Source organism: Symphodus melops (genome assembly GCF_947650265.1).
Source record: "Symphodus melops genome assembly, chromosome: 6".
Classification (NCBI taxonomy): domain Eukaryota; kingdom Metazoa; phylum Chordata; class Actinopteri; order Labriformes; family Labridae; genus Symphodus; species Symphodus melops.
The window spans coordinates 2,816,814-2,831,848 of NC_136696.1; the positions used below are offsets into that span (position 1 = coordinate 2,816,814).

The 15,035-nt window shown below is 47.7% G+C and overlaps 1 protein-coding gene across 9 annotated transcripts in view; it reads right to left on the reverse strand.

Moving 5' to 3' along the window:
- mical3a (microtubule associated monooxygenase, calponin and LIM domain containing 3a) overlaps positions 1–15,035 on the reverse strand; it is a 44,913-nt gene that overhangs the window by 12,179 nt on the left and 17,699 nt on the right. For 6 of the 9 annotated variants that reach the window (XM_079345997.1, XM_079345998.1, XM_079346000.1 and 3 more), the window contains exons 2-16: positions 9,826–10,221; positions 8,904–9,111; positions 8,707–8,823; positions 8,514–8,615; positions 7,813–7,968; positions 6,858–6,958; positions 4,458–4,715; positions 4,248–4,363; positions 3,846–3,972; positions 3,227–3,320; positions 1,985–2,132; positions 887–1,083; positions 630–748; positions 468–533; positions 230–394 (exon numbers count right to left, since the gene is read on the reverse strand). In XM_079345997.1, coding sequence (XP_079202123.1) covers positions 230–394; positions 468–533; positions 630–748; positions 887–1,083; positions 1,985–2,132; positions 3,227–3,320; positions 3,846–3,972; positions 4,248–4,363; positions 4,458–4,715; positions 6,858–6,958; positions 7,813–7,968; positions 8,514–8,615; positions 8,707–8,823; positions 8,904–9,111; positions 9,826–10,104 — 2,253 coding nt within the window. In that variant the 5' untranslated portion in view covers positions 10,105–10,221. The remainder of the gene's footprint in view (positions 1–229; positions 395–467; positions 534–629; positions 749–886; positions 1,084–1,984; positions 2,133–3,226; positions 3,321–3,845; positions 3,973–4,247; positions 4,364–4,457; positions 4,716–6,857; positions 6,959–7,812; positions 7,969–8,513; positions 8,616–8,706; positions 8,824–8,903; positions 9,112–9,825; positions 10,222–15,035) is intronic. The other 3 variants (XM_079345999.1, XM_079346001.1, XM_079346005.1) reach the window with 1 other exon arrangement.

Genomic DNA, 15,035 nt, shown 5'->3' on the forward strand with positions numbered 1-15,035 from the left:
ACTGTGTGTAACTTCATTACTGTCACTGATTTTCAGAGTCTGAGAACAACAACAGTCCAGTGTAGTGTGGTGAAGCCCACTCCTCCCTCCCACTCTGCAGCCAGCGAACAAACCAGTTCACCCCGAGCCGCCTGCCAGAGCCAGAACAAAACCCAGCGTGCCCATGATTAGCATTCTGGACCTGGGCTCATTAAACGGCCTGTTGTCACGATCCAGCCTCCCTCCGTACCTGTCTCTTCAGTCCTGAAGGCTGCGGGGCGTTCTCTTCGAACTTGGCGAGCAGCTGGGTGGCCATGACCTTGACCTTGTTGTGGTTCCCCCCGGCGCAGGAGTCCACTTTTCTCTCCGACAGGACGGCTGACCTGTCTTCACGGCCGCTCCTGGACACGTCCTCCTGAGGCAGAGGGGGGAAAAAACATTCATCTCACGCTCAACATCGGAGACGCTCTGCTGTCAGACGGACTCACCTCTTCGGTCTGGCTCGTTTTTCTTCTCTTCCCCAAACCGTCGACGTCCTTCTCCTTTTTATCCTGCTGGTGACACATCAGCAGTTATTTTTATTCTCCTGCTACAAGCATCAAATATTCACCTTTAAACAGGAGTTTACAGACTTTTCTGTTGACACCGACCTTGGGATTTCGCTTCCTGGAAATCGCTATGCTCTGGCCGAGTTTGCTGAAGAAGGAGATAGGAGACTTGGTGCTGGCGATCAGTGCTGCCTTGTCCTCTGGACTCAAGTTCTGGTTATCTGAGCGGGGGGAAAAAAAAGAGCAAAAGTTGAGATTAAGAGCACTTCAAATCCTCTCAGGGTTTTAGATAATTATGTTTTAACTCCATCTGTCAGAAGACAACACGGTCGCAGTAAGAGTGTAACGCCCACTCTCACCTCCGGGTGGCACTGTGTCCTTAAACATCTCATAGAACTGGCTGAGGTACATGACCATGGAGAGCTTGTCGGGCTCCACCACACAGGACATCTCTTTGCCAGTCATGCAGGGCGAGATGCCAAATTCCCGCTCCGCCACGTCAAAACCCAACTGGTTGTTCTTCTCCTGGTCTCGCTCGTCCAGGGAATCAAAGTCACTGAAGAGAGAGAGAGAAAGAGAGAGAGAGAGACAGAGACAGAGACAGAGACAGAGACAGAGACAGAGACAGAGAGAGAGAGAGAGAGAGAGAGAGAGAGAGGGTTTACACATGTAACCATCGCAGAGACTTTTGGATTTATCGTGCAGGGATAAAATGGAAACGACCCGTTATTGCTGCTGCAATTAGCGTTAATCCGGAAACATCTCTGCAGCTGCTGCGTGTGGTGGAAAGCATTACTGTAAATGTCATTACAGCGCGGCTCAGAAAGACCATTAACAGTGGTCATCGATACGTCTCAGCTGCATGTAAAGACCCACTCTGCAGCATTAGCTTTAAAACTCCACCCTTCTCTCAAACTGCCTCCTCTGCGTGCACAAAGGTACCTCCTCCTCCCACCATGTGGTCATCAAAGACTACTGCTGCACAGCCTTGTAAAGGTCAGACAGCACACACACACACACACACACACACACTTACACACACACACACACAGACTCTAATAGCTGATGATGGTAATTGCTACGTTGCCTCCAGAGGGAAACAAACTACATTAGACGTGGATGGAGACTGTGTTGTTTATCCAGTGTGTGAGGGTAAGTACAGTGTCTATGTGTGTGTGTGTGTGTGTGTGTGTGTGTGTGTGTGTGTGTGTGTGTGTGGGAGAAAAGGCAGGAAGTTAAGAGGAGACTATGACTGGTAGCTGTCACCTCGTTTACAGTGATAAACAAGCGAATAACCGAGGTCGTAAACATTGTTCTCAAACAATAAACCCAGCAGGCCGGCCGTTCCAAACTCAGCCGCAGAGTTAACCCTTTCACCCTGCAGAGCTGCCCATGTTTGCTTGCAGAGTTGGACACATTTTCCAAAGCATGCATGCATAGGATTGAAAAAAACTCACATGAGATCAGGTCTGTATCGGTCTATGAGCGCGCACAAAGCCAGGCCGCTCTTCCAAGACATGGTGAGGTCTGTTACGTTCACATTCCTGTAGCCCTCCGTCTGCCTCTGGCACCAGTTCAGCAGCTTACTGGATCGAGCTATGGATTCTGAGAGAGAGAGAGAGAATGAAAGGTCTGGTTTAACTGGGCAGATTAAACTGGATCTGGATGTAAACTGGTCTTGTTCGGGCACAGCTGAGCGGTTATAGTTCATGTTAGTGCAGGTTTCAAACAGCCAGCAAGGACACAGATCAATGACTGTGAGAGAGAGACGGATGTAAAGGATGCAAGTGAGATGTTAGGAGAGGATGCAGAAGTGTTTAAATGTGTGTCAGCTCTCAGTCATCCACATGGTCATGGTACAAAAGGTAAGTGGACCCAAAGATGTTTAAATCTGAAAGGATTTTCAAACAGTGACAAAGTCCACACATGACCACAAATCATGACAGAGTCACAGTTTTGGTTCTTATAGTGTGTGGAGACAAAACACGTCATCTCGCCTGCTCAAAGGCAACTTAAGAGTGAGCAAACGAGGAGCTCACGCTAGACGTGGCTAGCCGTTAGCGTGTGGATCCATGACAGTAAACATCTCGACTGTTTGAGCGCGACTCGTCTAACGGGACACTCTGACGTCCGTCTAGCGTTGTGCTTTGTGTTTTTTGCTGTCGTCGCCATGGTTACGTTGGCTGTGCTTCCCGAGTGGCAATGGTTCCGTTTCACTTGACACTTCACAATTCAGTCCTCGTCAAGCCGTCCGAGGTTCAAATACAAAAAATAAGAGAATCTGTGGAAGCATCAGATAGTCGGGCCTTTTTCTGAGTCTGATCGGAAGAGGAGAATCAAAATCGTCTAAGTGGACTCCGCTTTTGGTCCAGTCGCCTTTGGATCCATCTTAGATCTTTAAAAGGACAATATGTGTTGAATTTAACCAGGAGGCTTAAAGGACAGCATGTAAGGTTGGGTTAGTATGCACATATCACATCATGGACCCTTTTAGTGCACGGCAGGTAAACGTGTGCATGAACTATCCACACCATGCGTCTGGGCTTCGTGTTACCTTGTAACTGCTTGTCAAGCAGAAAGTTGTCTGGAGTGAAAATAGTTGATGATTACATTTGAGAATCAAAGATTGCAGAGTAAACAGCCTCCTCTCCTCGCCGTGTTTTTAGTCTTTTTTATCGACGTGCCACAAAAATACAAACCGTTCCTGGCCAGCTTGGGAGTCGAGGAGTTGATCACGTTTTCAATTTCGATGCGCATTTCTCTGGTTTCTCCCGTGTCGCACAGATGCCTCACCTGCAACGAACGCACACAATGAACACACATCCTAAATCATGGTGAAGGAAGGAGAGGGGCGGGGACAGAAGAAATGATTCAATAAAAACCTCCTTTACTCCTCTTATTCATTTTTCTAATTTATCATATTATATTTTTTCCCCCCACTGAACTCCTAATCAAATCATATCGGTTTATTAAATTATTTATTTACATTTAATCACTTCAAAGAAGAAAATGTTTTGACACAGTGCTGTTTGGCCACGCCTCCTTCGTAACGAGGAGTTTAGTGTAGCGGACCAGACTGTCCTCATGGTGGCGCTGTAACCCTTCTGTGTGCTGGTCTGTCATTAAAGCTACAGAACAAGTCTGAATGTCTTTTATTGTTGTTGTTCTTATTCTGAGCCATCTCTACCCAAGAATCTCTTTATCACATGAATCAATTCATGTTCCCGGGCACCACTTGCTTTGCACAAAGCAGTCAACCCAAACGGACTTTGTTAACCTGCTGCGTGCATTGAAACACACAGAATCTGTCCCACTCACCTGGCTGGGCTTGAGGAAGTTAAGGCTGATGTTGGGGTAGCGCGTGGTGGGATCCACGCTGTACTGACTGAAGTTCTTGCTGATGTTTTCTGTCGTGGTTTGGGGCAGCAGACGATAAATACTCTCCCTAAAGCGAAGAGGGAGAACATTTAAAGTATGTGGGGCGTTACTGTTGGGAGGAACACGGAAAACATGAACTCTGTTATGAGGCAGAGAAAGAGTCCCATTCCATTTAGCTCTTAACAGAAGCTCTTAGTGCGAGCAGAGGTGGGACTGACACACACACACACACACACACAGGCACATTTCCTGGTAGAGCACTTAGAGATAAAACGGCGTGTTTGAAGAGAGAGAACATGGGTGTGTGTGCGTGCAGGAGTGTGTGTGTCTCTTCATCCTCACCTCTCAGCCAGAACCTCCAGAGGAGTTTTTCCCTGAGCCCAGCTCTTCACCATCCAGCCGGAGTCCATGGCTGCCAGGAATCCTCTGGCGATGCCGGTGCCCATGGGCCAGAAGGGCTGAGGAGCAGAGCCAAGACCGCATTCAACCACCAAATATGGCAACATGGAGGACTCGAGCGTTTCAAAAGAACAAATGCATGAAACCCCTCACCTCCAGCAGGCTGTCACCCACGAGCGCCACCAGCAGCTTGTGACCGTTGCGTTGGCGCACCATGGCGGCGTTCTCCGAGGCGTACATGCAGGTGAAGTCGAACATGGCTACGTCGGGCTGGCCGTAGTGGTTGATGGCAAAGTCCATCTTAGGCAGCTGGTGGTTGGTGGAGAAATCTGCGGCCTCGCGGGCGTACGACAGCAGCGCAGCCTGGTCCACGTTGGCCCTGGACAGCAGCATCTCTGTGTCTGCGTAGTCCTGCAGGAGACACCGGAGACGGTGAACAAACGTTTCAACGAAACCGAAACCACGACACAAGACTAACGCAGACTTAAAGGAGACGAAGACGAAGGATTCCATCCTCGATGCTCCTGATCCCTCGAATGTCATCCAAACAAATTTTAAAAACGAGGACTCACATGCAGCCTTCAAGGACCAGAGTTCATCAATTGGTTTTTTATTTTCTTCTTTTTCCACTTGCTTATATTTGTACCTCCTCTTCCACGCCGCGAGCTCGACGTCACTGCACACGATCGAAACCTGAGCGGTGTGAGCACTCCGACCCGGAGACAGGAGGTATAAGCTATCGCTGCTCTGAGCGTGATGACGGTATCGCTGCAAAACGACTCGGAAGAAGCCGCGCGGTGTCGACTCTGTGAGCCTTTTATTTTGTCTTCTAAACTAAGCTTCATGATAACGTACTGTATGTGCTTTAGAGGTAACTGTGCTCAGAGCTGGAGCAGTGTGTGTGTGTGTGTGTGTGTGTGTGTGTGTGTGTGTGTGTGTGTGTGTGTGTGTGTGTGTGTGTGTGTGTGTGTGCCATGGTATTTGTGCAATTTCAACAATGTAACCTCCTCTAAATAGTTTCAGAGGAGAATCGGGAAAGAGGAACACTTTAAAGCTCCTGGATAAACACTCGTGATGGAATAAAGCGTGCACTTCACAAGTCCCTCCAACATGTCACAGCGAATCACTGAAGGCTTTCACCTCGGCGTGTTTTCATAGAGGGCGGCGAGGAGCTCAGGGTGGCAGGAGGTGCTGACGGCGGGCAGGCCGGTGGAACATGTGAATGTATGAGGGGGCGGATTGTCAGACTTGTGACGACTCGGCACATTTCTGCCATGCCCCCCCCCCCCTCCTTCCTCTCACCCTCTTCAGGGGGCGGGGCCGAGTCAACATGACTGCTATAAAAGGATATGTCTCGGACGTTTTTATTAAAGGGGGAACTTCCAGAGGTTATTGTTCCAGTGAGTTATGACTTTTCATTTCGGTCTGCCTGCACACCCTTCAATCCCCTCAGGCTTCAGACGTGAACGCCGTCAGCTCACAGTGAGGACACACACACACACGCACACACACAGACGTGCACACACACGCACAGGGAAGAGCTCAAATAACCTGAGGAAAAGACTGTTTCTGAGTTTGGAACGATGAAAAGTTTTTTAACACTCACACTGTGGCTGGGATGACTAAAGCTCTTTCCTGTTTCCTGTGGAAGTCGGAAAACAGCAGCGTGGAGTGTGTGTGTGTGTGTGTGTGTGTGTGTGTGTGTGTGTGTGTGTCTGTGTGTGTGTGTGTGTGTGTGTGTGTGTGCGCTGGCAGCTGGTCGTGTGATCGTGTGTAAAAAGAAAAGCTTAACCGACTAAATGACAGTCGACTTGTTTACCTGCACAGTGAAGTGAAGGTCCGGGAACCATAATGGGATTTAAATGGAGAACTGACTTATTGAAGGAAGTACACACGACTGTCTCCGTACGTTGAACTGTGAACAGACTCGTTCAAGCGGACGCCACACGAACTGCGTCTCCTCGTGCTTCTATGTCTTTTGTCCCGTTCGGACTTCTGGGATAAATCCCGGCACAGGAACGCCCGCGCCGCTCTGCAGCCGACTGAAGGAGTACATGTGAGAGCTAAATCGATTCTTGGAGAACATCATCGAGCTGTTCGGCGTTTATGATGTCACACACCCGAGCTGAGCGTCGTCCACAACCACCTTTGTTTGGTTAGCTAACGCCAGACGATAAAATGACAACACGTGCACAGAGAGAACTGTCATGATCCTATCACACACACAAAAACGGTCATTAAACAGTTGATGCACGTAGCGGCCATGTTGGATTCTAACTCGGGCAACTAAATTTTCTCAGATTTTCCGACTAGTAAACACGACTGCAGGAGGCGTTCCAGTCGACGCTTCCGACTGGGAAATCAGAATTTCCCACTTCCTGGTTCAGCTGGAACGCAGCACGAAGAAGCCTCGAAGTCTTCCGCTCTCGAATCTTCTGTGACTAAACACGTTTAAAGTCCGCTCTGAGTCGGACTCACACAGTAGATCAGCAGCATGTAAACACGTGTGACTTTCAGTTCACGTGTGCAGCAGAGAGCGGTCCCATCACTCACATGCAGAATGACTCCTTTCTCCAGCAGGCTCTGTTTTTTGGCAGTCATCACAAAGTAGTGCGTGTCGTCCTTGTAGTAGACGATGTTTTCCAGGTCAATACCTGCAGAGAGCGGCAGAGAGAGAGACGCATTGTCACGTTACAAACATAATGTCTTTCCTTCTTGCTTCGGCTGGCCGCCGGGTCGTCGTTAGAGGGAGAACATTACGCGACTCAGAGCACAGAAGCAAAGCCTCCGGGTGTCTGTCACGTCAGCATCAAACTGTGCTCGGCTCGTCTGATGGGAAGCTTTTTAATCAGATGAGCCGTTCGAGGACAGACTGTTTGTTTACCTTCATCTCACCGACACAGCGCTCAGGAATCTGAAGCTTTACAGAAGCACTTTCACATCCGACGTTCTTCTGTTTTTTAGGAGTTTTTGGGCAACCGAAGAGAAGCCCGAAAAATATAGAATAAATGTGTTAGAGGCTGGGAATCGAACCTGTTATCATTGATGCTTTAATCACTAAAGCCTCCGTGTATTTGGCCCCTGCTCCGCCCCTTCATTTGTTTTTTAGGTAGGGAGGAGCATATTTTATTTGTCAAATATGCTCCATGTTAAACATACAGCACAGATGAATCCCCTCAGCCCACAGTGCAAACCTGCAGAGCATTAAAAAAAAAAAGCACTAAAGAATAACAATAAATAAAAAAAACAGCAATAAAAAAAAGCAATAAAGAATAATTATTAATAAAAAAAATAGCAATTTAAAAAAAACAGCAATAAAGAATAATAATAAATAAAAAAAATAGCAATTTAAAAAAAGCACTAAAGAATAATAAATTAAAAAATAGTAATAAAAAAAAGCACTAAAGAATAACAATAAATAAAAAAATAGCAATTAAAAAAACAAAAAACAAAAAGGGATTTTAAACTATTTTAACTCTGGAGGGAAGAAAAGAGTGATTTTACTGACATGTCGCTTCTCTGAGGTCCTGAAAGAACTTCTGGTTGAAGATGAAGGCCACGCCGCTGATCTCCTCCACCTTGGCCTCGGCCGTCGTGTTCCTGTTGATGAAGTTAGCGGTGATGGCGATGGCGAGTTTGCCCCTGAACTCCTTACGTCGAAACCCTGCGGGAAAAAGTCACAAGGAAGAAGGAGGAAGCGAGGCCTCGAGGTCAAGATCTGTGAAAACAGAGTCAACGGGCCGGGGCGCTCGTGACGACACACTGTACTCTGTGAACGCGACCCAGATGTTACAGATGCTTCAGGACAATGTCAACAGACGTCTGCTGTTACGAGCTGTGTGACCGCAGCTCATGGCGATCCCAGAGGGAGCCGGCTGCTTCCCTTCACTGATGCAGCAGTCAGCCGAACAGAGAGGGGTCATGGTACTTCACTCCACAGGGGGTTCCTTTAGTGAGTGTGTGTGTGTTTGTGTGTGTGTGTGTGTGTGTGAGGAAAACAGACAATTCAATGATTCCTATTCTGCTCCACACAGATGCACACACACAAGTGCTCATTCATTCATGAGAAAGTGAGGTCAGGTACCGGAGCATGACGTGTGCACGAGTGTGAGATCACAATCTTGTTTTTTTCCCGGACAGAACGTGCAGTGTGTGTGTGTGTGTGTGTGTGTGTGTGTGTGTGTGTGTGTCCTTTTTTCGCAGCCTTGCCTGGGAGCGTGTTCCTCCTCCCGTCTGCTCCAACGATGACATCAAACTCCAGCTCGTTGACAGGGTGTGTCCTGGGGTGGACCTCGGCTCTCCAGCCTATCCCTAACAAAACACAGCGCGTGTAATCAGGAAAATATGTGTGAGCAGAGCCGGCTGGGAGCCGCTGACAGACGTAACACAAAGTCTCTCTTACTTTCACTTTCTTGATCCTCCGGGGGCTCGATAAGACCCTTGAACTCAGCGTTGACGTGGATCTCAATGCCCAGCAGGAGAGACACTTTTAGCAGCATGAGCTGAAGCTGACGAATACCTTCAAGACGACACAGAAAGGATAAAGGCATGAAACCCTCACACGTGTCCCCAGAAGACGCGTGCTGGTGTGACACTCACTGATATGATCGATAGCACCAGCGCAGAACTTCCCGTAGAACTTCTTGGCCCCGAGGCCCCTGAGGTCCTGGATGGTGAAGGGCCACAGGTGCAGCACGTTGTTCCGGGAGAAGGCGTCTCTCTTCTCCAGCAGCACCACTTTGGCCCCCAGGAAGGCCAGCTCGATGGCCGTGCGTAAACCACATGGCCCCGCACCGATGATCAGACACTGCAGACACAAGAAGGACAGCTGGGACGATTAGGAGAACTGACCCTCTTCATCCCACGCTGTCTTAAGGAGGAGATCACTCCTGTCTTTTATCCATTACGAGCTGCTTGAGATAAAATAATCTGTCAAACGTGATACGATAAATAACAGGATAGGTCAAACATTTTAAACATTCAGATCAGGATGTTTAAAGTCGTATCTGTATTTAAGTTTGGTCGTTCCTGAAGTCTCTCAGTTTCTATATTTTTTCCTCCATACTTTTTATTTGATATTCTTAAAAGGTAAAGAAAACAAAAAATAAACATAACAGCATTTACGTGTCAGATACGCCCGAAACTAAGTACCTGTTCTGCCCCAGTGTTAGTCATGTATCTCCGTTACCGAGCAGACTGACTTAGAGGAATATAAATTTATAAAGAGGAAAAATAATAATAAATAATAATAATGTCTCCTGTCCTGCAGCGAGCATTAAACGGTTGTTTTCTTTTTTGAATCAGGAACGACATGAAGCTCAGCTCAGGAGGACGAGACGAGCAGACGAGCAAACAACCAATCAGCAGCTTAAAGATGAATCTGTCTGAGACTTCTCCTTCGAGGACTTCCTCAGAAAAGCTCCCGGGGTGCCAAACAGAGGAGGGGTCAGGTCAAACTGAACTGGATGAGATAAATGGCCCCCCTTCACTGAGCTGCACGGCTTCCTGGATCCAGTCTCACCTTTGAGTTGGCACAGGCGCGGCCCTTCTTGTACTCCTTCTGGCCCGCCCGCTTGTCTAACTTGGCCCACAGAGCCTTGGCCTTCCAGTAGTTGAGTTTAGATTTGAGCTTGTGATAGAAGACCCTGGACTCGGTGGGCTTCACCTCCAGGTGGTCACACAGCTCCTGGAAGGCCTTGAGCGTGCCCTTGAACGTGGACGCCTGGACGAAGCTGTCGAAGAGGACGTGGGACCTGTTCACCCCGTCTCCTCCGGCTGCACCGGCGGCTCCATCCCCCATGGTCCAGGAGGGGGCGAGGGTGTCACCCCAGGGAAGGGGTCTCTGGGTCCAGCCCCAGCCCTGGAAGACGCTCTCTCCTGCGGAGGCTCTTAACTCCCGGCCTCAGACATCTTCATTCTGTCAGCGAGAGGAGAGAAATAACAGTGAATCCTCCGACACAGACACTCAAGCATGACGGCCTTTAAACCGCCCAATGATATCAACGCGGGCCAATCCGACAAACACACACTTTAATCAGACCAAGTAGAGATTGTGAGCAGCTACATTCTTCTTTAGGCATCCTCTTAATGCCACAGGCTCTGATCTTCTCTAAGAAGACAAACATACATTTGGCCGCCGCTCAGCGAGGCAATTAAAGCAGCAAACGGGATAAAGACGAGTCGTTTAAGGTCCCTGAGCCATTCTTCTGCAGCGACACGACCTAAAACAACCTCTTATGATCGGTCCAGGAGCGAGCCTGCAGGACGCAGGAAGGGCACTGAACCGGCGGGAACACAGCGGGTTAGAGTCCCTCCAGAGGGGACAGGTTCGACAAAGACCAGACTGTTGATGTTTGTTTGTTTTACCAGCGTTGACATGAAGCAGTGCAGCTTCACATGTTCTGTTTTCACCCCCGAGGGAGGTGGGGGGGAATAAAGGAGCAGGAGAGCCTTCAGACCAGAGAGGGAACGACTAGCTCAAAGTTTACTTTTTGTGTTTTTTGCTGAATTGAACATTTGTCACCTTCAGCTACAGTTTAAAAACAGGCTTGTTAGAGGTTAAAGGTCAGCTGGATCCCATCAATCATCAATAATCACTGATCACAGAACGGCTGCATGACTTACAGTATTATTGTCAACCTGTGGTCTACAGCTCATGTTCAGTGAGCTTTACAGGAAAATGATTTCACCTTTCGATGAAGCCGGGCTAACTCGGTCCTGTTTGCTCTGGTCCAGTTTCAAACAGTACGAATGATTGGACAAGAGTTTGGGAGCGGTTTGTTTCTAGAAAAGTTCGACATATTTTCCCTCTCCGTCACTTCCAGCTGAAGCTGAGCGCTCCTCAAGTTTTACAGGAAGTGAGCGGCTTCATGGAAACCGATGACGTCCCCAGAGAAGGCAGGTAACACAGGTCAGCTGGCCTCCTTTTCACACCCTGCCAACTCCTCACAGCAGAGTGTGTGTTTGTGTGTGTGTGTGTGTGTGTGTGTGTGTGTGTGTGTGTGTGTGTGTGTGTGTGTGTGTGTGTGTGTGTGTGTGTGTGTGTGTGTGTGTGTGTGTGTGTGTTTGGCTCGGCCTCAGTCAGTCCGGATCAGGCTGGAGGGTTTAAAGAGTCAACAAACCACCGAGGAGCGGGCCTCGACGAACACGAGCATTTAAATGTTTAAACAGTCGCCTTCAGTCAACACCAATCAGATCCTCTGATTTCAATACCAGGAAGTGTTTACAACCTCTGACAGGCTCATGATCCATAATAACCAAAAGCATCAACGCTTTCTTCAGGTCAGGTTATTTTTAGAGAGAGAGCAAAGTTGACCTCCTATGCTGACCCCCATTTTAAAACTCCCCTGCAGTGTGTTCTGATCGTGCTAAACGTGAGCAAATCATGAGGAAGACGAATGTTGGCGTCATCCCCAGACGAGCCTGCAGAGGGCGCTAATCACACGATAATTCCCTGATGAGAAACCAAAAATTTCACAAGACGACTTCGGTCCTCGACATGAGCTGTTTTAAACCTCTGATATGTTCTCCGCAGCCCTGCAGCGTTCTGCCCCCCCCCCCCCCCCCCCCCCCGAGGGCTTCCAGAGAGCTGGCCAATCAGCAGAAAGGGTGCAGGCCTTAAAGAGACAGCAGCTCAAATGAACTGTTCGGGCTGAGATGGGAGTTCTCTGAAGGTTTCTCACACTGACGACATGAGAGGAACATGAACATGGGATCTTTCATGTAAGCAGCTCAGGACTTGGATACTGTGGATTTGACTGTTCTGGTTTTGTGACAACCCTAATGGAGCGTCTTTAACTTCAGAGACTCGATCAGTGGTCCTTAACGCCTTTGTCGATATAAAGACGGCGAGAGGAATAAATAAAAACAACAAATGAATAACTGTCACTCAGCAGTTATCAGACATCTGGAGCCTGTTGTGTTTCAGGCGGCGGATGACTGACTGAGCTCCACTCAGGCTGACAGTGAAGCGCCGCAGGCCAGAGAGATAACGCTACACTAACAAACAGAGAAGAAGAAGAAGACGATGATCTCACAGAGTCCACCGCGTCAGCAGAGCTAAAACTGGACCAGGTCATCTTTAATGACTGGACATTGTTTTAACTCGGACGGCCGATGGGAGATTTTTGGGGCCGATATTGATATTAGGGAGAGAGCTGATATTGTTCTTATATCTATGTTTGATCTGGATACAAGTGTATTTGTTGTGTTTGTCCCTCAAAGACAGTTATCAATCACTTGAATATAGATCCAAGAAGGATATCAGCTGATATATTGGTATCAGAGTTTTTCCTCCCCTCAATATCAATATCGGCCCCGAAAAATCCAAAAGGCCCTAAAAAAAAATAATAAAAAAGTTATTTATTTATATATATATATATATATATATATATATATATATATATATATATATATATATATTTTTTTTTTTTTTTTTTTATTATTATTATTATTATTTATTTTTATTTTTTTTAAATCAATCAGCTGTCTGTAAGCTGGAAACATCAGGACAAGATTTCATGTCATCCGCCACAAAAAAATTAAAATAAAAAAATAAATAATCTAAAAAAAAAACAAAACAACCTAACAGGAGGGACTTTGTCCGACACGTTCTGACCTGGATTCTCACATGGTTCTGCACTCTGACCCGACCGATGGTTTATAACAGCAGACCAAACAGCATCCATCAGCACGGAGACGGTTTAATGAAGGCAGAGTTAAAGAGGATCTCAGCGGGGCGATTCTTCCCTTCATCTTTATGTGGTCCTTTGAAGAGTTCCCTCTGTGGGGTTCTTCTGCTTTTTACAGAACACGGAGGAGCGTCAAAGAGACAAGACGACCGGCGAAGCTTTACGACACACGCGGGAAAGCTGACTCCGACACTCTCTGAGGTCTTTGAAGGTCCAGACGGGTCCAGACTGTCACGCTGGGTCACAGCCGTGTAAGAGCTCAGACAAGTCTCCTGTGACACGCTAAACACCTACACAGCTTAACGACTGCAGGGACCAGGTCTACAGTGAACCTGCTCTACAGTGAACCTGCTCTACAGTGAACCTGTACCACAGTGAACCTGGTCTACAGTGAACCTGGTCTACAGTGAACCTGTTGTACAGTGAACCTGCTCTACAGTGAACCTGGTCTACAGTGAACCTGCTCTACAGTGGACCTGTACCACAGTGAACCTGGTCTACAGTGAACCTGCTCTACAGTGAACCTGCTCTACAGTGAACCTGCTCTATAGTGAACCTGTTCTACAGTGGACCTGTTGTACAGTGAACCTGTTGTACAGTGAACCTGCTCTACAGTGAACCTGGTCTACAGTGAACCTGCTCTACAGTGGACCTGTACCACAGTGAACCTGGTCTACAGTGAACCTGCTCTACAGTGGACCTGGTCTATAATAAACCTGCTCTACAGTGAACCTACTCTACAGTGAACCTGGTCTACAGTGAACCTGGTCTTCAGTGAACCTGTACCACAGTGAACCTGATCTACAGTGAACCTGGTCTACAGTGAACCTGGTCTACAGTGAACCTGGTCTACAGTGAACCTGCTCTACAGTGAACCTGTACCACAGTGAACCTGATCTACAGTGAACCTGATCTACAGTGAACCTGTACCACAGTAAACCTGATCTACAGTGAACCTGATCTACAGTGAACCTGTACCACAGTAAACCTGATCTACAGTGAACCCAGTCTACAGTGAACCTGTACCACAGTGAACCTGGTCGATAGTGAACCTGATCTACAGTGAACCCAGTCTACAGTGAACCTGATCTACAGTGAACCCAGTCTACAGTGAACCTGTACCACAGTGAACCTGGTCGATAGTGAACCTGATCTACAGTGAACCCAGTCTACAGTGAACCTGATCTACAGTGAACCCAGTCTACAGTGAACCTGATCTACAGTGAACCCAGTCTACAGTGAACCTGTACCACAGTGAACCTGGTCGATAGTGAACCTGATCTACAGTGAACCCAGTCTACAGTGAACCTGATCTACAGTGAACCCAGTCTACAGTGAACCTGTACCACAGTGAACCTGGTCGATAGTGAACCTGATCTACAGTGAACCCAGTCTACAGTGAACCTGATCTACAGTGAACCCAGTCTACAGTGAACCTGTACCACAGTGAACCTGGTCGATAGTGAACCTGATCTACAGTGAACCTGATCTACAGTGAACCTGATCTACAGTGAACCTGTTCTACAGTGGACCTGTACTACAGTGGACCTGTACTACAGTGAACCTGGTCTACAGTAAACCTGGTCTACAGTGAACCCGGTCTACAGTGAACCCAGTCTACAGTGAACCCAATCTACAGTGGACCTGGTCTACAGTGAACCTGGTCTATAGTGAATCTGTTCTATTGTGAACCTTATCTACAATGAACCTGGTCTACAGTGAACCTGGTCTACAGTGAACCTGGTCTATAGTGAACTTGTTCTACAGTGGACCTGTACTACAGTGAACCTGGTCTACAGTGAACCTGGTCTACAGTGAATCTGGTCTACAGTGAATCTGGTCTACAGTGAATCTGGTCTACAGTGAACCTGGTCTATAGTGAACTTGTTCTACAGTGGACCTGTACTACAGTGAACCTGGTCTACAGTGAACCTGTTCTACAGTGAATCTGATCTACAGTGAACCCAGTCTACAGTGGACCTGGTCTACAGTTTGAATCAGAGTGGAGTCCTGAGTTGATACATACTCAACAGGACGTGAT